This window comes from Osmerus mordax, chromosome 12 (assembly GCF_038355195.1).
Source record: "Osmerus mordax isolate fOsmMor3 chromosome 12, fOsmMor3.pri, whole genome shotgun sequence".
NCBI lineage: Eukaryota > Metazoa > Chordata > Actinopteri > Osmeriformes > Osmeridae > Osmerus > Osmerus mordax.
Genome location: NC_090061.1, coordinates 1,888,099 through 1,912,704, shown reverse-complemented (window position 1 = coordinate 1,912,704; position 24,606 = coordinate 1,888,099). Strand labels below are relative to the sequence as shown.

At 48.8% G+C, this 24,606-nt stretch overlaps 1 protein-coding gene across 4 annotated transcripts in view; it reads right to left on the bottom strand.

Annotated features, from left to right (window-relative positions):
• Positions 1-24,606, bottom strand: part of si:dkey-237h12.3 (teneurin-3) — an 85,417-nt gene that overhangs the window by 6,841 nt on the left and 53,970 nt on the right. For 2 of the 4 annotated variants that reach the window (XM_067248399.1, XM_067248401.1), the window contains 12 exons: positions 23,931-24,116; positions 20,800-20,946; positions 20,355-20,577; positions 17,593-17,712; positions 15,233-15,494; positions 14,652-14,919; positions 13,265-13,408; positions 7,645-7,894; positions 6,060-6,080; positions 4,689-4,921; positions 2,416-2,570; positions 21-904 (listed from right to left, as the gene is read on the bottom strand). In XM_067248399.1, coding sequence (XP_067104500.1) covers positions 21-904; positions 2,416-2,570; positions 4,689-4,921; positions 6,060-6,080; positions 7,645-7,894; positions 13,265-13,408; positions 14,652-14,919; positions 15,233-15,494; positions 17,593-17,712; positions 20,355-20,577; positions 20,800-20,946; positions 23,931-24,116 — 2,893 coding nt within the window. The remainder of the gene's footprint in view (positions 1-20; positions 905-2,415; positions 2,571-4,688; positions 4,922-6,059; positions 6,081-7,644; positions 7,895-13,264; positions 13,409-14,651; positions 14,920-15,232; positions 15,495-17,592; positions 17,713-20,354; positions 20,578-20,799; positions 20,947-23,930; positions 24,117-24,606) is intronic. The other 2 variants (XM_067248398.1, XM_067248400.1) reach the window with 1 other exon arrangement.

Sequence of the window (24,606 nt, the reverse complement as noted above, 5' to 3'; positions counted from 1 at the left end):
ACACAAACCCACAGCCTTACTCATAGAAGGTGGTCCAGCCGATTTCCGACGTCTTGGTCGCCAGCAGGCCGTTGTTGCCATGGTAAGTGAGGAGAACCAGCTCCTGCCCTTGGGTCGTCAGAGTCTTCAGCCCTCCGTTGGTTCCCATGGTGATCCAGATGACCTGGTTGTCGGGGGCGACGATGCGTACGGGCATGCGGTTGGGGTCTCGGCGTACCCGCAGGGTGTTCCCGTTGCTGTCGGTGATGGCGGTGACGTCGCCCTCGGCGCTGTAGCCGAAGGTGTAGGTGAGGTCGCCAGTGAGCAGGCTGGCCGTGTGCTGGTGGGTCCCGTTAACGTCGAACACGTACAACTCCTGGGCGTCAGGGGACGCCACCTCGTAGACGCCGCCGCTGGGCGCCAGCGTCGGGCCCCGCCCGCTGATCGCCCGGATACGGATGTTGCCGAGGTCGGCTACGTAGAGGGTGTCGTCGGGGGCGACCACCATGGAGGACGGCCCGTTCAGCCGGGCGTCTTTGGCGTAGCCGTCGCCCGTCTGGTAACAGTCGCAGTTGTTGTCGTTCTTGCAGTCGCAGTCGGTCGGCGCCCCGGCCAGGTGGGTGATCTCTCCGTCGTCCGACACCTTTCGGATGCGGCTGAACTTCCTCTCGTCCGTTTCGGCGATGAAGAGCGCGCCGTGGTAGGACACGGCGATGGCCACGGCAGACTCCAGCGGGGTCAGCGCCGCCCTCTGGCCCCCGGCGACGCCGCGGTCCATGGCGGCCAGCGGACAGTGGACGGGTCGGCCCGCTGCGATGCTCACCTGGCCGTTCTCGGTGATGCGGAGCACGATGTTGTTGTCCAGCACGAACACGGAGTTGTCCATCGGGCTGACGGCCAAGTCTGTGGGCCACTCCAAGATCACCTGCACATTCAAACACCGTTCAGTATTTTTTCGTTGTTGCCATTTTTCCTGCTTTATTGGACAGTATTTAAGTGAAGTGTGACAGGAAAGGCAGGGAGAGAGAGGGAAAGATCACAACAAGACATGCAGCAAAAGGCATAATAAATCAGAGAAAATCAAGACAGCACCAAGGTTCATCCTGATGTTATATGGAATCGTACTGTGGTATAATCATGATCTATTCTGTCCTAAATAACGTACGGCCACTCATTCAATAGATGTCAATCCTTGAACTGACAGCGTTGCATAAACACACACCAACGATAGCCTTTTCTGTCTAACTTTAATCTGTGCTTCACTTCCTCAGCAGTAATCATAACAGACTTAAATCATTGAAGATTTTGTTTCCTTCAGAGGATATTCTGCCTTTGGAAAGATCCAGGTAATTTGTTCGTACACTGGCAGCACTGCCACTCCACGTGATGTGTCCAAGCTGACACGCTATCATAAGGATTCAATTAGAAATGACATTAGTGACAAAATAATGCAGCTGCTACAGATAACTACCGTCCGAGACAAACCAAACTGAATGTGTAATTTCTCCAGGAAGTGAATAATAATAAGAGTTGCCCTTCAGGCGACTCGCCACGTTCAGTGGAGCGCTGTGCCAGGCAGTGAGCCTGCCAGTCTGCCTTATTAATGGGCTTCTCTGCCTGGGGATCATGTGGTCTGGCCAAAAACACGCCTGTGTCGGTTTACACCATTGAAATGCCTTAATTAACAAAACGCGACATGCTTAATCCTTCGGCTTTCTTCGGTTCGAGGTTGTGTAGATGCTGTAGGGAGGCTGATAATGGCTAATGAACACGGCCAGTCTGGTCCAAAACGCTACTGAGCTGGTAGGAGGAGGGCTCTTTTCCCCAGGGAGAATCTGACTCAATCCCCATTCACTTCACATATACACCACTCAGACGCTCCCTAAATACACTGTGGAGTAAATGGCCGTGCATCCATTTTAATAAGATAAAAGCTTTTCATCGTTTTTATTTTCTTCATTATTCATTTTGTGCTGTGTGAGAGATTGGTCTGTATGTTAATGGAAGGTTAGAGAAAGCTATAAATGATTGAGAAGAGGAAGCCCGAGTTATACCGAGTCAGTGTCTTGGTTTCATAAGGCTTTAACGTAGCAGCGTTGGAGTGGTCCATTTATGAAACCTCATCAAGAGGCCTGGATTCATGTTCATGTTGGCCGAGCAACAATCCTCAATTTGACATACACATCACAGAGACGATGGCAGCTGGGGGGATGTAGAGACTGTAAATTATTTTCAGTGAAAGCTCCAAGTCCTCATTCTAAGAACTGGTGAAGTTCTAAGAAGCGGTTTGCAGTTCCATTAGCTGCTTCATTCTTCATGGATTTTTTGATGACTCAAAGACAGCAGAGGAGGAAGGCAGGAGGGGGGAGTCGTCTGACACCAGCACAGACGGAGCAGAGATGCTTTTAATGGGAACCTGGAAATATGACAAGTCACCTGATTAATGTCCATGCTGATGTCGCAGGTGAGAGGGCGCGCGGAGGTGAGGTCGTTGGACCCCAGGATCGTGGAGATTATGCCGTTCTGGTCGATCTTACGGATGGTGGTGCCGTCCACAAAGTATATTAGCCCATTCTTGTCCACGGCGATGCCTGTTGAGGAAGAGGAGAGAGGGGGAGGGGAGTTAAAAAATGGGACCCAACAGAAGTGATAACAGATAGACGCAGCTGATGCGAAGGTTCCTCACTTGCATGACTCAATGGACATAACACGATGGATACATGTGTTGAGTTTGGCTTCCCATTATTCAGGTCACTGCAGAAAGCACCCATCAATAATTCATATCCTGCTTTTCTGCTCCTAAATAATTTGTGATGGAGAAGTGGGAAAGGCTGTCTCCCTCCCTACAGTGTCCCTGGTCTCCCTCCCTACAGTGTCCCTGGTCTCCCTCCCTACAGTGTCCCTGGTCTCCCTCCCTACAGTGTCCCTGGTCTCCCTACAGTGTTCCTGGTCTCCCTACAGTGTCCCTGGTCTCCCTACAGTGTCCCTGGTGTCCCTACAGTGTCCTTGGTCTCCCTACAGTGTCTCTGGTCTCCCTACAGTGTCCCTGGTCTCCCTACAGTGTCCCTGGTCTCCCTACAGTGTCCCTGGTCTCCCTACAGTGTCCCTGGTGTCCCTAAGGTATCCCTGGTCTCCCTTCATTGTCTCTGGTCTCCCTACAGTGTCCCTGGTTTCCCTACAGTGTCCCTGGTCTCCCTACAGTGTCCCTGGTCTCCCTACAGTGTCCCTGGTGTCCCTAGTGTCCCTGGTCTCTGTACAGTGTTCCTGGTCTCTCTACAGTGTTCCTGGTCTCCCTGCTACAGCACTGAGTCTTCACAAAAGCGCAGACTCTAAAAACAGACCTCAAAAAGGTCCAGTGTCAATGAGTGGTGCGTTTTGAAAATTGCAGCTTCGACACCTGCAATCATCAACAATCTTTCCTCTATCTGTGAAATGGATGGACGGGGAAGAGGCGGGGTGGATGACGGCTTTGTCCAATTTCAGCGGAAAAGGGGTGAACGACAGGCAGTTTCCATGGTGACGGCGGCGGACTGATTGAGTGTCGGTCGAGGGTTCCAAGTTTCAGCCTCTGGTGAGGAGCTACCGTGGTCGTTTGTCCCTCACTGGGGACAATACATTAGCAAGCACAACCATACTCCACATCTCTCCATGTCACGCCACTCGTTAAGAGACCAGCACCTGTGGGGATTCAATTAAACCTCACATGAACTTGGGTTTAGCTTTTTTTTCCAATAACCACTTTAAAAACGGACAGAGAGAGAAAAAAAACTAGAAAACTGTTTTGATGATTTTTGTTTCGCATCAATTGAGGTTTATCACAAGTAATGTGCCTTATAGCATGTGTTTTAGTATTCTGTTCTTAGGACATTATGGCTTCAGAGGCTTTCCTACCTCTCTTCATCTCCAGAGTATGATTTCTCTTGGAATAAAATCTTTAAGAGCAGGCATGAGAGGTGAGTGGTTATATTTGACCTGTGGCTTAGTCTGCAAGATTGCTTTCTACTAAAACATTAAAAAGGCAGGGGATTTCACCATGAATTCTAGGGGACTGGCTATTTGACAGTCTGGGAAATTCAGACAGATAGAACGTGTCCCATTTGAGCATAGTTCAGCAAATGTCTGAGGGGGAAAACCGAGCCATCTGCTGTTTCTACGCCAACCTCTTCCTCCTCCCACTCGACAGTTATATTCACTCTTCCAGACTGCCTTCATTCAAAGCTCCTTTCAAATGCAGCTGAAGCCAAGCCCATTAAAGATGGCGTTCAGATCTGGCACCCAGCGGCTGAACTAAGAATCTGTTGCTCATCAACCAGAGACTCCTGAGAAAAGACAGCTTCTTCCCCAGAGGTTCCAAGAGCAGACAGACATCACTGTGGACTGTGGAGACAATATCCTCCTAAACAAATTGAAGACCCTAATTTAACTTTAACTAAAGTTACTTTTAAAAAGCGGTGTGTGTGCGTAGGTGTGTGTGGGGGTAGGAGAACAGGTGTCCCAATGCTCTACCAGGAAGTTTGTGTGAGTGTCTGTGAGTGTGTGTGTGTGTGTGTGTGTGAGTGTGTGTGTGTGGGGGGGGGGCAGGAGGACAGGTGTCCCACCACTGCACCAGGAAGTGTGTGTGTACAGTATGTGTGTGGATGTATGAGTGTACGTATGAGTGTGTGTGTGTGTGTGTGTCTGGACAGTTTCGAGGGGGCAGGCAGACCCACCTTTGGGCCCGGTAAGCAGTGCCTCCACAGCCTTGCCGCCGTCCCCACAGTGGCTCTCGTCGAAAGGGAGACAGTGCTCCCCGGTCCCCGCTACCACCTCGCCGTTCAGCTGCAGGTCCCGCCCCCCGCCCAGCGCCTTGGGCCGGTAGATGTGCCTGGAGTTGGTGTCCGAAATGTACAGCTGGCCTGATACCGGGTTTGTGGTCAGGTAGTAGCGGTGGGCGGGGTTGTTGCTGTCGGAAGGAGAACAACAGCGTCAGTCCTGTTGGAGCGCAACGTTTGAAGACGGGAAAGTAAACATGAATGGGTGGTGAATCTAGTTTAAAACACACTGCACGGACAGCAAATGTGACATTGGAAATGATAATAGAACCTGAGAGAAAAAATATAAAAAAGAAAAGAAAAGATGAAAAATGTATATTTTGTCATTGTGAATGTCCCATAGGGATTACGAGGGTGATGTTTGAGAATCGGAAGATTGACTGGAGGAAAAGAGAGTGAATTTAACAGGATACGACTGGATTTGGAACCGACAAAGCGCCGGCGACAACTTCCAAATGTGCCAGATCATTTCAATCATTATCACTGTGCTGTGAGAAGGAGCCTCGGGAAGTTACCGGAATGATGGGTTTATGTTAATGACAGTCAACAACTGATGGCATTTGATCAGGTTATGCTTATTTGCATCAATTTAAAATGCCTCAAAAAGTGTCTGTCTCCTTCAAAATGCATTAGCAGATGTATCGTCAAGGCTAGGGGGAAGAATTACACCCAGCTTGGAATTATACATGTGCACATTGGCTTCAAAGCCAATTACGCTGTCATTTCTCAACTTCACTTACAATTAAACCTGCCAGGTACAATAAAACATATTGAATCAGTCCACATCTTCTAGGAAGCAGGATAATACAGACACAGTACGAACCAGGGAGGACTCAATGAAACCACACACGTGTTCAATGTGAACAGGCATTCCTATTTCATTTAGCTTCACAAAATGTACTCATGTTTAAATGTTACGCTACTCAATATCATTAATCCTGACACTTGGGATCCAATGTTTTGTGTGTTAAAGTATAAATGATTAAGTTAAAATTAAAACACTGCTGTGGTACTAAAGTTAGACAACATAATGACTTTATGAGTGAAACAAGATGCTTGAATAATGCTCTGGAGAACATTTAGCATAATCATTCTCTCTTCCTAATACATTAGGATAAGAAAAAAACAACTCTAATGATGATCAAACATCATGGGTAACAGCTAGTGATACATGTATCCATTACAAGACATGCATGAACATGAATAAGCATTAAGACTTAGAGTAAGATGCAGGGCGGCATGCACTTCAGAACCATGCTTGTACCGTACCTGTGTCTAAAATCTTTATTTCTTCGGAGAGGGAAAGAGGGAGAGAGACACACAGAAGGATCAGTCACTTATGAAAAATGTTTAGACATTTTTTAAGAAAAACACAATCTGAAGTAGCGGGCCCTAAAGATTTTAGGAGCAGGGAAGGGATCTCTCATAACTCACAGAAACCATGCGCTAAAACCCTCCTACCGCAGGAATCCAATACTGCGAGAATCCCCCCACCCCACAAATCAGAATATCGATTTTGCCTCTTGTTATACAAGGCAACAGATAAATAATAACTTTTATTACCGAAGGCAGTGCACACAGGAACACGGGGAGAGGTTGTGAGACTGAACATCTGGTAACACAAATGTGCCCGATTTCATAAAGAGTGTTTTTACATGTCAGCCTGGAATTATTCAGAGGATTGAGCCTGTACCTAGGCAGCAGCTCATGTCATAATCTGAGAGGGAGAAATGGTCCCACACCCATGGGTCTACCACCCATGGATACACGGAGACCTTTCGTACGACTCCCAAATAAAAAACAATATTAGGGACGAGGCTAACTAGGTCTCAATCAGCCGCTATACAGGCTGATTATGTAGCTGGCCACGCCACCCAACTGAACTCAACGGATATGAAATGACTTCCACTGTGACTTGCAAATGACGATTTACAAACGTTTCAGAGTGGTTCTGGAAGGAAATGTTCCACACTCAATCAACATCTGCGGCGTCGTTCGTCTGCCAGTGTTGGCCAAATGAGGCTTATTAGTGAAAGAAGCAGAACTTGGCAAGTGTAAAGTAAATCATCTCTCATTACACAGTAAAGACAGGACATCTCATCTAATCATTGAGATAGATAGGGGAACCATGCCATAATAGTGACGTCTGTGTGTTTGCCAATTCGATCTCTCGTTCTACAATGTCTGAGTATGAGTTTTATGACATCCCTCTGAGATCTGAGTACCGCATATTCAAAGTTTAAAAAGACCCTTGAAAGTAATTTCACCATCATGTTGGTGCTCTGCTGGGTCGTGTAACGGGGCGCTCTGCTGGGTCGTGTAGCGGGGCGCTCTGCTGGGTCGTGTAACGGGGCGCTCGGCTGGGTCGTGTAACGGGGCGCTCTGCTGGGTCGTGTAGCGGGGCGCTCTGCTGGGTCGTGTAACGGGGCGCTCGGCTGGGACGTGTAACGGGGCGCTCTGCTGGGTCGTGTAACGTGGCGCTCTGCTGGGTCATGTAACGTGGCGCTCTGCTGGGTCGTGTAACGGGGCGCTCGGCTCGTCAGGGTCGCTTCCTCCCCATCCTTCCCTGGACTGGTACTCAAACTCAGGTCCCCTGACAAACGCGACCACCACCCCTTTACAAACACCCCTTTAACCAGCTACGCCACCCAAAAGATAGCTGTTCCGATGCCGCAGGTGGGGGGTACGAAGGAGCAAGTTTTTTTAAATCAACTCGGCTACAGTCGCATTAACGAAAAACGAAGACAAAAATGACTAAGCATAAAAAAATCTCTGCGTTGACATCCATATGCAGGAAGTAAAACAGGAAGTTAAACAGGAAGTACTGACCAGCTGACCAGACAGCCTCACTAACCTCAGCTCCATGACACTGGTCACGTTTCCGGACGGGTAGATCCGGCGGATGTAGTTGAAGTCTCCAACATACAGGCTCCCGTCCACGCCCCACGCCAGTGCCACGGGCGCCAGCAGCTTGTTGCCCAGGGCCTGGCCGTTGCAGCTGGGGCAGGAGATGCTCCGCCGCCGGCCGTTCCCCATGATGGTGGAGATGACCGGGGGCTGGAGGGAGATGAACTGGTTCTCCCCGCTGCCTTTGTAGAGAATCCCTGGGACACGAACACACGGCACACAGGAAATGAGGCGTTTAGCCTGCGAGGTTGGCGTTGACTTGGCGGCGCTGTGTGTTCTGTGGAAGATTTGTTTAGGAGGTGCATTCACTCATGTCCGTCCTGCTGCTACAGTAAGATCGTACCACGGTCACAATAGAATTCGATGGTGTTTTTCTATTACGTCTGCCCTGTTGTGTTTTGTCAGTCATCAATAAATATGAACTTTGTATAATATGAACTTCCTACTAACCCTCTGCCCCCCCCCAGAGCAAGGGAACATGAACTCAGCTCCACAGTGACACATTCCATGAGTCATTACTTATAAATATTTAAGCGGGTTGCAAATAAGGCTTTTTTCCTATAGCTCCCTTCGTCAGTTGGGCGCTTGTTTGTGTGTTTGTGTGTGCCGCTCCAAGAGAGAGGGGAAAAAAGATACTTCAAAAGGGCTGAAATGTATGCTGGGAGCATTTAATTTCTCACATCCAGCATGTTTGAATGCAGTCCCTCCTTCTGTTCTAATGACCGGATCGATGACAGTGCCGAATGCTAAAGCGACGCTGCTCCCAAGACATTGCCCCAACGTCACCGCAAATCTCCACGCATGTGACATCGAGCGCGCCGAGCCAATCGCCCATCTCTCTGATTGGTTTCTCTCATTGATTCATTGATTGAAGGGCGAGATCAAATGAAGACATTCTTTAGGGAGGCTCTTGGCAGGAGAACCCAAACGATCCGTCTTATGAAAACCACGAGCATCGCGAATGCTCGGCTAACAAAGACGAATTGGTTCTGGGGTGGCTTCCTGCGTGCCGCCAGTCAAATGCGCGACCTTGGGGCTTTTTTTAAGTGTGATACCATCCTTCTTCCCCGCTAGTGAAACCCACCACGCAGGGAAACTGAACACAAGCGTGACTGAGCAACCAGAATCTCCTCACGACTAAGCGATAACTGCCGCACGTAATCAGATCAAATCAATCAAATCGCTAAAAGCTCGACTTGCAATCAACAACAAACAACACTTTTAAGATAGCGCTAACCTACACGCCTGCGCATCAAATAAGACTAGCTGAGTAAACCATCGTGTGCAGTCCAACTTCCAAGTGAGAAAGTTAGGTCAGGTCTCAGCTAAAAATATCCATTTGATAATGAGGTCGTTTTGGCACGCTGCCCTTGCTAACCACCCTTACATTTCAATCTCAGTTTTCCTCATGAAGACAGGCCTTACCGTAAGCTATTAAGGTAGCATTCAAACACACAAATCAGTTTCAGTCTCTCCACCCCTCATTCTCTCACCCACGCACAATATCCTCACAAACAGTATGTAGGCTATGGACTACAGTAAATACCCTCTCTTTCTCTTCCTCACCCACACAGAGAACTCACAAACAGTATGTAGGCTATACAGTTAACTCTCTCTCTCTCTCTCTCTCTCTCTCTCTCTCTCTCTCTCTCTCTCTCTCCCTCCCCCACACATACTGCATTCACAAACTGTACATACACTATAAACCCACCCACCTCTCTCTCTCTCTCTCTCTCTCTGGCTCCCTCCCTCACCCACACACAATCCCTGTCTTCCATCTCTCCTTCTCCCTGATGCTGTATTCCCAAATTGTTACCTCCTCTCTCTCTCTCTCTCTCTCTCTCTCTCTCTCTCCCCCACACACACAAGCGAGGAGCACATACGGTTGACACCTGTGTGCACCCGGGCAGAAATATACCCATGACCTTTCTAAAAGCTCTGCACCTTCAGCTGGCATACTGAAGGCATTCATCACTTGATTAGCATTTGAAATCCCTGGGCGAAATAATGATATAACTTCCTTAAGTATAACTCAATTGATCTATGAATTTGCACCATTTAGAGGAAATGTACGGTTAGATATGGTAATAGTACCCCTCTCTCTCTCCCTCCTTCTTTCCCTCCCTCTCTCTCCCTCCTTCTTTCCCTCCCTCTCTCTCCCTCCTTCTTTCCCTCCCTCTCTCTCTCCCTCCCTCCTTCTTTCCCTCCCTCTCTCTCTCCCTCCTCCTTTCCCTCCCTTTCTCTCTCCCTCCTTCTTTCCCTCCCTCTCTCTCTCCCTCCTTCTTTCCCTCCCTCTCTCTCCCTCCTCCTTTCCCTCCATTTCTCTCTCCCTCCTCCTTTCCCTCCCTTTCTCTCTCCCTCCTCCTTTCCCTCCCTTTCTCTCTCCCTCCTTCTTTCCCTCCCTTTCTCTCCCTCCTTCTTTCCCTCCCTCTCCCTCTCTCCCCCTCTCTCTCTCCCTCCTTCTTTCCCTCCCCCTCTCTCTCCTTCTTTCCCTCCCTTTCTCTCTCTCTCCTTCTTTCCCTCCCTCTCTCTCTCTCTCTCCTTCTTTCCCTCCCTCTCTCTCTCCCTCCTTCTTTCCCTCCCTTTCTCTCTCCCTCCTTTCCCTCCCTTTCTCTCTCCCTCCTCCTTTCCCTCCCTTTCTCTCTCCCATCTCTGTGTCTCTCTCTCTCATAGCACAGTTGTGCAGAACCCAAAAGAAGAAGAGAGCTGGAATGAGGCCATTCTGAAGGTGTGGATTACTCTCTAACTTTTGTAAGCGACAGACAGACAGAGGGAGAGAGAGAGAGGAGTAGAGAAAAAGAGAGAGGGAGGGGTGGAGAGAAATGAAAGTGTGTCTGAGTGAGGAGTGTAGTTTGAGCAGAAGGCGAGCCGTCTGGCTGCGGGGAGACAGAGAGAAGACAGGGGGTAGAGAGGACACGACTGGGGCACAGACGCAGGAACATCCAGCTCGACAGCTTCCAGAAGGGGAGGAGAGGGAGAGGTGAGAGGACAGGACAAGGGGAGCTAGAGGGAGATGGAGACAGAGAGAGGTTGAGAGGAACAGAGAGATCAAGAGAGAGAGAGGGAGTTGTAGCAAGGGAGATGGAGAGAGTGGGAGGGGTAGAGAAAAAGAGATGAAGAGGGAGGGATTCAGAGACAAAGACAGATTGAGGGGAGGTAGAGATGGAGAGAGTGAAGGGTGAGGGGAGAGAGAGGAGAGGGAGGAAGTGAAATAGAGAGAGAGAGAGGGAGGCGGGAGAGGAGAGAGGGAGATGGTTAGACAAGAAGAACCTCTACTAAGCACAATCACAGCTGAGCCCTCTGACAGAAAGAAGGAATGAGGCGAACATGGAGCAGAGTCTCATGGGCACAGGTCATTATCACCTGTGTGGAGAAGACTGTGGATCTGGGGACCTTTCTTCACCTTCCTCTCAAACACAACAAGTCTACAGCCAGGCAGAATCAATATCTCTCACACATCGTGAAAAGTCCTTTTTTTAATATCTGCTGCTCACTGGTTTTATCCTTAATAAACGTATTGAAACGTATTTACTGACTTCATCTTGTCTGTCTAGTATGGTAGGGGTGTATGAGAAGAGAGTTAGCTGGCTGGATTATCAGGCCTGTTTCATTGGCTGAACCAGCACACTGCAGATATTTCACACACTTGTGTCAGTGTAAGCTAGTGGGACTGTGACACTTAGGACAGCCTCTGGGAAAATCAATTAAACCACAGTCAAGCAGAGGTACAGAGAGGCATATATATAGTTGAGCACTTACACTTAGATAGTTAATCACAATAATGATTTACACCAGGGGTGTGGGTTTGTTTTTAAATTAGGGTGGAACTGCTTTTTTTAAATAAGCAAAGATGTGGGAGTAAATAAATAAATAAATACAATTCATAACATAAGTGGGGGGGACAGATTTGAGGTTTTCAAAAAGTAGGTTTAATGACACAGACAGCCCAGATTTAAACAACTCAGATTGAGGCTAATTTTAGAATCTGCATTCAGTGGTGTCGTCATTTCAGCTGCACTCAGAATGTCATCTGTGTCCTTCAATTAAGTCTATCTCGCCGGTAAAAAAAGAAAGAAAAAATGAGAAATTGGTCAAAACAGTTCTGCCCAAACTATAATCCACTTTATTCGTCTTTTGACGAAGACAAAGACATGCCGCGGCTCAATCTAATGCAGGACGCAGCACCTATTTGCATACGATACATCCACAAGATGAAATAGGCCCTGCCTCGACACATCTGTTGATCTCAATGCCTTACATCTCAGGTCCCCCCGCTGTGCAGCTGCTGTTCTGAAGGCTGGGAGCTGAGGGAAGAGGGGATCTGGAGACAGGTAGGATAAAACAAGGATTCTGCAGCAGGCTACACAGCCAGCCTGGAACTCACTGTTCTCATCCGCGTTCTGCTAACTTTGTGGGGTTGGACGGGTTGACAGATTTGGTTCAGTTAAATGTGAGGTGTTTTCAATGTTTAATGAACGGGTAAGCAAAACAAAAATTAAAAATAACCGTGTCTCAGATAAACAAGGGAAAGTTTAGCTTGGTGGTTAAAGCGCTTGACTGCAGATCAAGAGGTCGGGGGTTTGACCCTCCCCCTGTACCATTTGTCACTTTGGATAAAAGCGTCTGCTACATTATACATTACCAAAAGACACAGACTGGTATGTGAACTGCTTCCTGCTTCGGATCTGTAGCCCCACGTGCGATACAGTAAGAGATGTCCATTCAATACGAGTTAGATGGCTCAGTTATATGGAGTCAGGTGGCTAGTAATCTGAAGGTTGCCAGTTCGATTCCTGGCTGTTGTGTCCTTGGGCAAGGCACTTCACCCTACTTGCCTCGGGAGAATGTCCCTGTACTTACTGTAAGTCGCTCTGGATAAGAGCGTCTGCTAAATGACTAAATGTAAATGTAGATATCAGGATACAGAACGGTAAACAGTACACTGGTGATGCATTGGAACATCCTTCTGCTAGCTACCAGAGTTCCTTTAGTGCATAATTGTACAGTAGTATGTCTGTTTGGCAAACAGGGAACTTTTAAAGTAAAGATTTAAATTCTCCAATGTACATTATAATAGGTAAAACAAACGGATTCACTGGCACACATTCACTTTTAGCAGCAATCTAACCCCCGCAAGAGAAAAAAAAGTTTTCAAAGAAAGTAAACGGCCAAATTCAGCAGTTAAATTTTAATTTTGCATATGTGCTTTCCCTTCAGAGTAGTGAAGGGCCATTGTCTCGCTGAAACACTGAAGAGCTGGGATCCCACTGAGGTCTGTACTCCAACATCAGTCACACTGATTTACTTCGTCGTTACTGTGAATGATTGGCCCTTCAAACCGTTCCTCTATTATCTGCAGATGGGATGACGAACCATATTTCATCTTCAGTTAAGTATTTACTGCAGCAGTTCAGGTTAGACACCACCTGTCAGTAACCCTTAAAGACCACCTGCCTTTCCTGCCATGTGAACACGCGTGTGTGCAGGCATGCACGCACACTTTGTACACACACACACACAGTACACACACATGGTACACACACACGTAGCTGAAGGGGGGGTCTCACCGTTCTGAACATCCAGTACGTGGTGTTTGTCCAACATCCAGCCCCCCATGTTGGAGGCGTCCAGCTCGTAACCTTGCAGCATGGCTGTCCTCTTCTCCCACAGGACGGCGTCCAGACACGACTCGTACTCGTACCCCACCGACACTGCGAACGCCGGCGAGACACAGGGAGAGAGGTCACCCCACCTCTCAGGGACCGGGGACGGTCTCAGGGACCGGGACGGTCTCAGGGACGGTCTCAGGGACAGTCTCAGGGACCAGGACGGTCTCAGGGACCGGGACGGTCTCAGGGACGGTCTCAGGGACAGTCTCAGGGACCAGGACGGTCTCAGGGACAGTCTCAGGGACAGTCTCAGGGACCGGGGACGGTCTCAGGGACAGTCTCAGGGACCAGGACGGTCTCAGGGACGGTCTCAGGGACAGTCTCAGGGACCGGGGACGGTCTCAGGGACAGTCTCAGGGACCAGGACGGTCTCAGGGACCGGGGACGGTCTCAGGGACCGGGACGGTCTCAGGGACGGTCTCAGGGACCGGGGACGGTCTCAGGGACAGTCTCAGGGACCGGGGACGGTCTCAGGGACCGGGACGGTCTCAGGGACCGGGACGGTCTCAGGGACGGTCTCAGGGACCGGGGACGGTCTCAGGGACCGGGACGGTCTCAGGGACCGGGGACGGTCTCAGGAACGGTCTCAGGGACCGGGGACGGTCTCAGGGACGGTCTCAGGGACCAGGACGGTCTCAGGGACCGGGGACGGTCTCAGGGACAGTCTCAGGGACCGGGGACGGTCTCAGGGACAGTCTCAGGGACCGGGGACGGTCTCAGGGACTGTCTCAGGGACAGTCTCAGGGACGGTCTCAGGGACCGGGGACTGTCTCAGGGACGGTCTCAGGGACGGTCTCAGGGACAGTCTCAGGGACCGGTCCACACACAGCACAACTGGGAGATGAATGATGTGCTTCCATATAAAAAGGCATCACGGATAATGCACTCTCTTTATGTACGGAGGGGTTGTCGTAAAGAGCGTTATTGACTTGTTTAGAATCGGGATATGTGAAGGCACGGCCATAAACTCAATACTCAAGGGTTCTATACTTCTGAGTAAGATTAATTATATATGCAAAAGAAAAAAAAGAAAATGTAAACTTAGTCAGCAAAAGAGAAAAGCAGCAATGGCCTTCAAAAATGCTGCTGTTTGGGCATTCTGTACCTCACACCACCTGCTCTACCTTATTACAAAAAACTAAAAGGGTGTCTCACAGGAAATCGTAATAAGACTGGGAAGCGAGAGTTCAACGCCAGGTCACTGCTCAGGACCCGACAAGGTCACCCCGCCGACGTCAACAGGATGTTTACACAACATCTCTTGGCAGCTGTCCAGGGAACTCACCCACAGCCACTGACAGGCCGTAGACCTTCTGGTTGTAGGCGTCCGTCTTGTCCCAGATGAAGGTGTAGGAGAGGTCAGGAGAGGCTGGGAAGGACTTCTGGAACTGCCGGCCCATCACGGCCACCATCAGGTGCACCTTCATCAGGCCGAAAGGCAGGCGCTCCTGGGTCAGCAGGATCTTCACGATGGGCTTGTATCCAGGAGCCCGGGAACTTAGGTACACCAGGTCGAGGTCACTTCCAGGGATGGCCACTTGCTCGTGAAGCACCTGTGGTTTGAAGGCAGGTGTTTGTAAGTTGAACATGGAAGATATTCACTCATGTGAACGAGACACTAGGCCGTCCGAACAAGGTTATAAAGTCGTCTGAACGAGACAGTAACACGCTTCAACCACTTTCTGCTCTACAAAAAACATATCCCTGTTGCCCTTTTGCCTCCGTAGGTCAGTTCAAACCTGTTCCTGATCTTACTGGTCAGTTCAAACCTGTTCCTGATCTTACTGATCAGTTCTAACCTGTTCCTGATCTTACTGGTCAGTTCAAACCAACCGCTGATCTTATTGGCAGGTGGAGTTGTCTGACCTGGGTCTCTGGGATGATGGGACTCTCCTCCGGAGAGCTCCTGTAGAAGGTGGAGAGGGGTGTGGCCAGGAGGAGGGGGCGGGGCCGGGCCAGGCCAGTCAGGTAGCAGCTGGGGATGTCGTTGTTGTCCCTCTTCATCACCACCGTGTCCAGAACGTAGAGCACGTTCCATGCGATCCACACCGTGCGGTGCATTGTGGGAAACGGAGCGCGCTCGTAACTGACAGTCAGGGAGGCTCCGCCGTTAGCCAGCAGGTCGAACCTGGAGACGACGTCAAACAAGGAACACAAGTTACACATTTACATTTAGTCATTTAGCAGACACTCTTATCCAAAGCGACTTACAGTAAGTACAGGGACATTCCCCCTGAGGCAAGTAGGGTGAAGTGCCTTGCCCAAGGACACAACGTCATTTTGCCTGGTGGGGAATCGAACCGGCAACCGTCTGATAACTAGCCCGATTCCATAACCGCTCAGCCACCTGACTCCCACAGTTGTTGTCTTATCTGACCCGTATCCTTATCACTTCTTATAACAAATATAATATAATTATGATATTATTATAAACAGGTTTAGTGTCGAGCAATAAAAAGATTAGATTAGATTAAGGTTACATTAACCAGCAATACCTATAGTATAAACATTTTAATAGAAATTAAACTGTAATTATGTCGGTATTATCAGTTGCTAAATATGCTACAGTACTAGTCCTACTTCAAAACTGTTTTTAAACTAACAATGTTAAGTGTCACCAAAAAGTATATATTCGCAAGTTCACAAGCCAAATCTTTGTTCCAATGTTTTTTCAATGGAAGAAAGATATTTTCCTCATCAGTCCTGTGACCCTCCCTCCTTCTCACATGCATTATCATCATTCACTGAATCTAATTTATTACTTCTGTTTAGTCAGCCATGATGCAGGGCGAGACACTTAAAAGTTGAATTTGGTTAAGAAGTCTTGGCTTGGTTTCTGTAGCGGGCCTGTTTTAATTAGTATCACAGCGCAGGGAAGACTTACTGGTTTGGAAATGAAGGGCGAGTCTTTGAAGTGCTGCTCTATATATCTGGCTAGCTCCACTACCCAGGGGGGAAAGCATCTGCATGGTGACATTGCGTGTAGGCTCCAACCCACACACACACACACTCACATCCACACACACGCACTCACACACACATCCACACATACACACACACACGTCCACACACTCACACACACACACACACGCACTCACACACACGTCCACACACTCACACGTCCACACACTCACACTCACGTCCACACACACACACACACGCACTCACACACACACGCACACACACTCACACACACGTCCACACACGTCCACACACACACTCAGGCACACGTTAGCACTCCAGCTGTGCAGCTGACCTGAAAGTGCTTCCTCTCTCCATCCAGTCTGGGCAGCGGAGCACCCAGCTGCAAGAGGCCAAGCTTTGAAGCCCCCTTCCCCCCCCCCCCCCCGCCCCTCCCCGACACCCACAGCGGACATGGTGGCTAACCAAGTGTGATTATCCCTTCGCTGTTTAGCATGCTCTCTGTCAGAGGGGCTACGGGGCGGAATATCTGAAGGAATCAGCTAATCCCCCGGCTATCTGAGGCCACATCCACCAAGGTCCTCCTGGGGCTGCTGGGCCCCGCCCATCCACGCGTCAAGCTGTTATCCCGGGCCCACGTCACACAAACAAAGCACCTTTTGAAGCGTTTGGATGAAGGGGACCTAGCGAAGCGGACAAATAGGTGACACTGGCGTGTGGACGGAGTATTTACAGCTTGAACGTCATGTGTGTGTTGTGTGTGTGTTGTGTGTGTTGTGTGTGTGTGTGTTGTGTGTGTTGTGTGTGTGTGTGTGTGTGTCGGGGTTCAGTAATGGTGAGCACCAGACGTGCTGGCAGGGGAGGATCAGGCAGGAAGCCGTGTTTAAACACACCGCAGGCAGAGTGATTCCACCCTCACTGACTTGATGCTTTGTAAACAGCCGTGGTCTAAATGCCTTCGACCACGGTGACATTTGCATTGTGAGCTGTTGTGGGGAACAACAGACAGACTCTTCGATTTGCTCAAGATTTGTTTGTGGCCGTGACGTGATAGCGTTCCTCTCCAAGGCGGGCAGACCTTACCTGAACCTGGACGACCATGTCTGAACTGCTGTCTAGACAGCACACACTGGACGTGCTTCTGCTTATTATAGAGGAGTTCTGTCTGGGAGTGTGTGAGTGTGTCTTACATGCCGTCCTGTCTGGTGACGGTGTATCTGTGTGTGTGTGAGTGTGTCTTACATGCCGTCCTGTCTGGTGACGGTGTATCTGTGTGTGTGTGTGTGTGTGCGTGTGTGTCTTACATGCCGTCCTGTCTGGTGACGGTGTATCCGTACTCCGGGTAGTGCAGGAAGGAGACGTTCACTCCTATCAGCGGCGTGCCGTCTCCCGTGACGACCTGACCCCGGATGATGGACGCCAGGCTGGTAAACAAACAAGAAGAGCCCTGAGTAAACACACAAGACGCCAAGCAGCTCCGCCAACCGGCCCCGACGTCACCACCGGTAACATCTGCCGTCCCCTCGCCAAGGGTACCGGAGCGGTGATTTACCGACAGTTAAAAACACACGTGTCACTGCTGGTTATTCATGGCTCGGCCGCCCGGAGGTGCCCCCCTCTCTTTACCCCCTTTTAAAAGGCCGTAGCTCAAGATGACGAGCTCTCCCAGACAGTGGAAGACTTCAAGATTTAGATGTCACCCCCCCCCCCCCCTGTCCCCCCTTCCCCCTTCCCCCCCCTCCCTCCTCCAGCTCTACATTTTCCCTGCGTTGATATTCCACGGACGTCGTTGCGATATTCCTAAGAATTCCAGGCGTCTCTTTCTGTGACTTCCGTCTGGCATTGTTAATTGTGAGGTAATTCGTTAAGGCGGGGCACAGGCGTGAAGAGGTGCGAGACAATAAGGGGATGTTTCTTCATCAGTGATTAATCAAGCGAGGCCCACGTGCGCCATTGAGTGGAGCTCTTTTTTCCCTCCAAGAAGTGCTTCCTTTGCGTTTGTCATTAGCAGGCCAGTGGGCACAATGGATATGGTTCCACAGTTTTATCTCCAGGTCATTACGGATATGAGGCAGGGATGATCAACAGCCTTCTCTTCCCCTTCTCTCTGCCTCTACATGACCAGAATAACAATCTCTCTTTTTATTTGTCGTCTTAGGGAGTAGGCTCCTTAAGAGCTCTCTGCTGGTTTGAGATTCCCTCGCAGCCTCTCTATTAATCTTCCGCTGGCAGAGTGACCCAACATGAGCCGACCCCAGAACAAACATTAAGTAAAATCACACAGCGTAACCCTCAGAAATGAGTAATGGAATTCATGAATTCCTATCCGTCTCTGTCTGGTGTCGGCCGTCCAAAGACACCGTTTCAAACCCAGAGGGAGAATCGTGTGGGGACATGTGATATGACCGTGACACTAACCACAACACATGTAAGGTATTATCCTCTGTGCCATAAGAGGGAATCGTTTACAGGAGTCGCATGAAATCCGACCACACAATGAAAAGAGCACTCTCTTTTAACCAGACACTCACAGAGTTTCTTCAAGTGCCTGGATGTAGAGGAACAAAGACGTGACCTCTGGAGAGCCTTTCCTCTCTGTACGTTGAGACAAAGGAAACAGTGAGTCTAGACAAATCAGACCCTCTTCACATTCTTTCTTCTCATTTGACAATTCTAGAGGATTTCATCTGTTGGGTATTTCAACACTGTAGGGCTGCAGAGCTACAAAAACCTTGAACAATAACGACGATAATCCATCCAAATTTAAAGCCCTCCTTTATAGCTGAACTATCTCCCACTTAAATGTACCCGTTTCCTGTTCGACCTTCTTTTGCATATTCATGGGTTCAATACAACGCATGTAACAAAGTTTTAAAGATATTCCCTTAGTAATTTAATCAATGTCATCAATTTGTATAGGAAGGATGTCTGCTCAAAGACTAAAAAGTACTGTTGTTCAGGGCTGTGAAACTAACTTGGCGAATGAGATAAAAAGAAATGTTTTTAGTAGAAGAACTAATATTCGTCTGCCAGACATGGAATCAACAGTAAGCTGAAGACAATAGAGATTATCCTTCACCCGGCAGAGTCACCTCATTCTATATTTGCAGTAAAGCGTGCTATTTACATAAAGATTACTTCAAAACTATTTGGTTGAGTTGGAAGGAAATCTTCCCAAAGCTTTATGCAACACAGCAGACAATGATTTCCTTCTCCATCAACCCCCAAACAAACTCTGCTTACGATTCAGAACAGATGTAAAGGTGCTCGGAGATCTCCAGAAAAACACATCTTTACATTTCTGTGGAGATGTGGAATTTGCGGCGTGATCTCTGAGCCTGGTAGTTGGGGAGTCTGTGGTTTGTTATTTCCATTATAATTATTCACATCTTAAGTCTACGGGCACAAAACCTTTCTTATCAGCCCAATGTCATGAACCTAACCAGAATCTCAATGGGGTTGTGGCTCCAACTGTATAGTTTTCAGTTCACAGTCCAGGGTGTTGTTATTGTGACGGTGCAAGACAGTATGGTAAATTGGCCGCATTTAAACAGCACTTTTCTACCTCAGCGGGACTCAAAGTGCTTTTTTGGCCCCTCCTTCATCCACACCTTTCGGGAGTCCCTTGGGGTTCAGTGACTCACTCCTTCATCCACACCTTTCGGGAGTCCCTTGGGGTTCAGTGACTCACTCCTTCATCCACACCTTTTGGGAGTCCCTTGGGGTTCAGTGACTCACTCCTTCATCCACACCTTTCGGGAGTCCCTTGGGGTTCAGTGACTCACTCGAGGACACTTCCACACATGACCAGGAGGAGTCGGGGTCCCTCTCCACCTCCTGAGCCACGGCCGCCCCTCATGTGTGGAACAGATGTGTACGTATGTTTTTTGGTTGAATTGTGTTGTGTAAATGTGAATTGAGTGTTGTTGTTATGCTGCTTCGAACTGCACCAGAGACTTTCACCAACTGTTAGACTAATTTATAAGATTGAGTCACAATATTTAATTTTAATTGACCCACATAACAATAAAAAGACGACCAAGCCGTCCTTGTTGAAGTCCCTGACCTGCTGTTGAAGGGGTTGTCCCCTGGGAGCACGTGAGTGCCGCCGTGCCCAACCAGGAAGCTGACATGATCGTAGAAGCTTCTGGAGGCGGTGTGAGGGGAGCTGGGCACGGCGGGGCCTCTGGCGGCGAGCGTGCCGGGGTCTGGAGATCCCTGGCAGTAGCTCTGGCCGTGGCAGGCGCTCTGGGTGCAGCAGTCGGGGTCCATGCAGTCCACCAGCCCATCTGGAGGAGTTGAGAGGCGTTTCAAAACAAAGACGTAGAGGTCGGATCGTTCAAACATGCGGCGGTGTTGGAACAGACGTGAAGGGATTGTCGTTCGCAATCTGGCAAACATCTCCTTATCCTCAGAGCACACACAGCCCCCCCCCCGTGAGAGAGGCACGTTCAAACACACCTGCCACTCATTTACATGTCTATTTTTGTTGTGAGTTTGCCGCCCCTTACCCCCCTCGTTGTCCTTGCCGTCCGAGCAGGCGGTTTCCGTGGCGACGTCGCATCCCAGCCCTCTCCATCCTGATTGGCAGATGCATCTCCAGCCGTTCTGATCTAGAACGCACCTCCCGTTGCTGTTGCATAGACCCGGACATCCGTCTGTCAAAACAACCATCAGCAGTCACTCACTCTGACCAATCAGAGGGGGGGATCAGAGGGGAGGAGGGGGTGGGCTGTGGGGGGAGGAGTGGACACAAGACCCGGTCATTCAAACTGGACAGGGACCGACCACTGTGGGACAACATGGATGTGACGATACTGAGGTGGATGTACAGAACACTGGATTCTGACAGAACTCGGGGTCGGGGGAGGGGTGAACCGCACTGCTGTGATTTCACACGAGTTTCTCAAACCAACTATTCCTTTTTTGTTTTGTTTTTTTCCCACATGGAAAGGTCACAAAATAGTATTGCAGATGTCAGCTGTTTTATGAAGTTTCAATTCCTTTCCGAAATCTCCTACATTTTACTGCAGCACAAACGTCTCTATCTAGTTACCAACTGACCATCATGTGAAGTCACAGCACATTCAGGGAGGGATAAAAAAAAAACAAGTGGAAGAAGAGGAATGTTTCTCTGTCAAAACAACTACACTTAACTTACTGCCAGGATGCATTCCTTGTTTACAAGGGTGAGAGGAAACCAGAACGTGAGAGAAACCAGATTGTTCCAGCGTCTTATCTGACACACACACACGGGTTCAGACAAGGGAGCGGGCCGAGGGGTGCTTGACCGGTCGGGACAAACAGGAAATGAATGTGCGTACCGGGGAGTAGGAGCACGATAGAAACGTTATGATAGACTGGTACATAAAACAGTGTTGCCGTGCTTGGAGGAGAAACAGGGTGCAATCTCCCTAGGGACAGTCGTTCCATTTACCTTTATATCCTATCTTGACTGCTCCTATTACCATTGAGGAGAGGGAAACATTTGGAAAAGAAAATTACTTATCTCTGTGGCACAAAGCTACCGTAAGACTGACAATCACATTTGCTGACCGTAAACGCATGAGGAATTTAAGTGGGAGAATGTATTCTTGGCAGAGAACATATTTACTTAGCATCATTTGATACTCCTAAGTCTCAAAATAGGTAGGCCTCACAATGCTAAGTAAACAGACTTAGATTATCTTTGTCAATATGGATGGCAGTAACCATTTGTCTTTTGTTATCACTGCCAGGCAGTCTTGTGTTAATAGCTATGTTATGATTCTGAACAAAAAAACAAAACATGGTGTTGTCACTGATACTGTTGAGGCACAGAACGGAAATCTGTTTGCCTCTATCTATAGAGGGGTTTTCATTTTCAATAAAGAAAAACAAACTCAATAGAAGCCCTCACACAGGAAGCCCTCACACAGGATGTGATAGAGGAAGGACATTACCTGATACTCTTGAATCCAGAGCTTGACAGGTAAAGAAGACAGGAAGAGGCCAGAAAGAGAGCGGGAGAGAGAAGGAAGAGGAAGAGAGAGGGACACAGACAGGGAGAAATAAGAGAGAGAGAGAGAGAGAGAGAGAGAGAGAGAGAGAGAGAGAGAGAGGAGAAAGGAAGATCAATAATCAACAGAGTTACAGTTTGGAGAGAGTAAATTGTTGTGCAACACAGAAAGACTAGCAAACAGATTATGCGTACCACTTAATGACACAATAGTGTCAGTAAACACAGTAAAAATGAGTAAATAATGCACATCTTGGATTTAGTTATCACCCCGTCCCCTTAAACAAAGGTAGCAGACACTAAACCCTTTTCATCTGTATGTTTTCCACTGTAACACATTCCTACTGTTCCTAAAGGGACTGCGCGCTGTCTCTCCAAAGCACAGTGCCGTTTAGTAAAGCCACAAGAGTTATATTTATGTCCAATATTGACCAGGAATGAAGTTGAGTCATCATGTAATCAACCATGGGGCATTAAGCACAATGCATGTTCCTGGCATTGAACTCGGATTCAAAAATACATCTGGTTGACGAACCAGAGAGAAGAAAATGGAAAAGCTGAGAATGAGATGATGGAAAATTCTGAGTCGAAAATATGAAGGAAAAAAAACGGGTCGTGATGTGTTCAACAATAGAGCGTCCAAGCAAGTGGTCTATTCAGGGTGTAACCATGTAATGTGATTAAAGACGCTTTGTGCGAATGGAAGTTATTCACAGCCTGAAAGGAGAAGTAAGCCCCTAGTTTTCAGTAAGAATAGGTAAATTGCTGCCTATTCATCCATGGAACATCCACCAAGAGGAATTAGTTTCCTGATGGGGCTCTTCGGAGTGAAAGCAAGTGAAAAGGGGGGATCTCAGTCTGCATTGAGGAGGGAGAGATTAATAAAATCAGGAATGTGACCCCGCAAATCACCCCAACTGCATTATCTTCCTCCTGCCTCGGGTGGGAACAGCTGACGGGGGAGACATGTAAATACATAATTAGGGTTCAGGAGTTTGGAGAGCGAGGTCCTTTTGTTTCAGAGAGGGAGGCGACGTCACCCAGAGGTCCGGGCATCTCCGGGGACCGAGGACTCAACGTGTGATGTCAGGGTTTAACTGCCTCTCTTCTGACAAGGCCAGAGTGGAGAGGAAGCAGGGGTCAAAAGGTCAAGAGGGAGCAACATACCAGCTCTCATTATCCCTTCTAATACACCCCACAGAGCTGTCAGGCGGCAGACAGGCTGCTCCAGAGAGACACAGCTGAATGAGGCTCTCTGCTCCCTCTATACCTGCCCTGGACTAAGTGGTAGGATTTCATATGTAGCTCAGGCAGTGGTTGTTAAATGGAGGAAGAAAAATGGGAACTTTAGATTAAAATCAGGGACTTGTAAAAAAATTCAGGGGCTCCCCGGTAGCTCATCGGGTAGGTGCGTACCATGAAGGCTGAGGCCTCACCGCAGCGGCCCGGGTTTGAATCTGGCCCTTTTCTGCATGTCTTCCCCTCTCTCTCTCTGCCTTTCCTATCACATTTCATGAAGCACACTTTCATGAAGCATGAAAAACACCCAAACAATATATATATTCAATAAAAAAAAGAAAAAAAAAAAAGAAGAAGATGAATCTGAGGAGGGCAAGGTTTTCATGTGGTGTGGTTCAGACTCACCGATGCTGCAGTGTTCCCCGGTCCAGCCCTGGTGACAGTCACACTGGCCCTCACGGCACACACCATGATCAGAGCAGCGCGGGTGACAGTCCCTCTGGTCGCACTCGGACCCCACCCAGCCCTCCTCGCACTGGCAGGCTCCGCCCACGCACGCCCCGTGAGGGCCGCACGCCACCACGCACACCTCTGCAACACTCACAACCAGACATGATGAGAACCACAACCAGACATGATGAGAACCACAACCAGACATGATGAGAACCACAACCAGACAAGACAGAGGTGAGTATAATAATGTATGTGGTGATTCTGTCTCTGCAAGCACAAAATATGTCATTCTAATAATGTATTCATTCAGCAGATGTTTCTTTTCCAAAGCAACGTACACAGGCGGGAATTTGAACCTGCAACCTTTTGATCGGCTGTGAAATGCTCTATTGCTGGGCACTATGCCCACAACGCTTGTTATATCTCTTACTGCACCAGAGAACAAACACCAGAGGGATGACCCACACCAGCTCTGGGCAGGACAAACAAGGACACACTAAACTGTGGAGGAACGGACAATATCAGTCAAAGTCGAATTAGTATTCTCTGGAGAGACTAAATATGACTCGCTAACCAATTTAAGGTTCGACACGTTTCAGATGTGTCGTCACAGTAATATCTTTGAGAG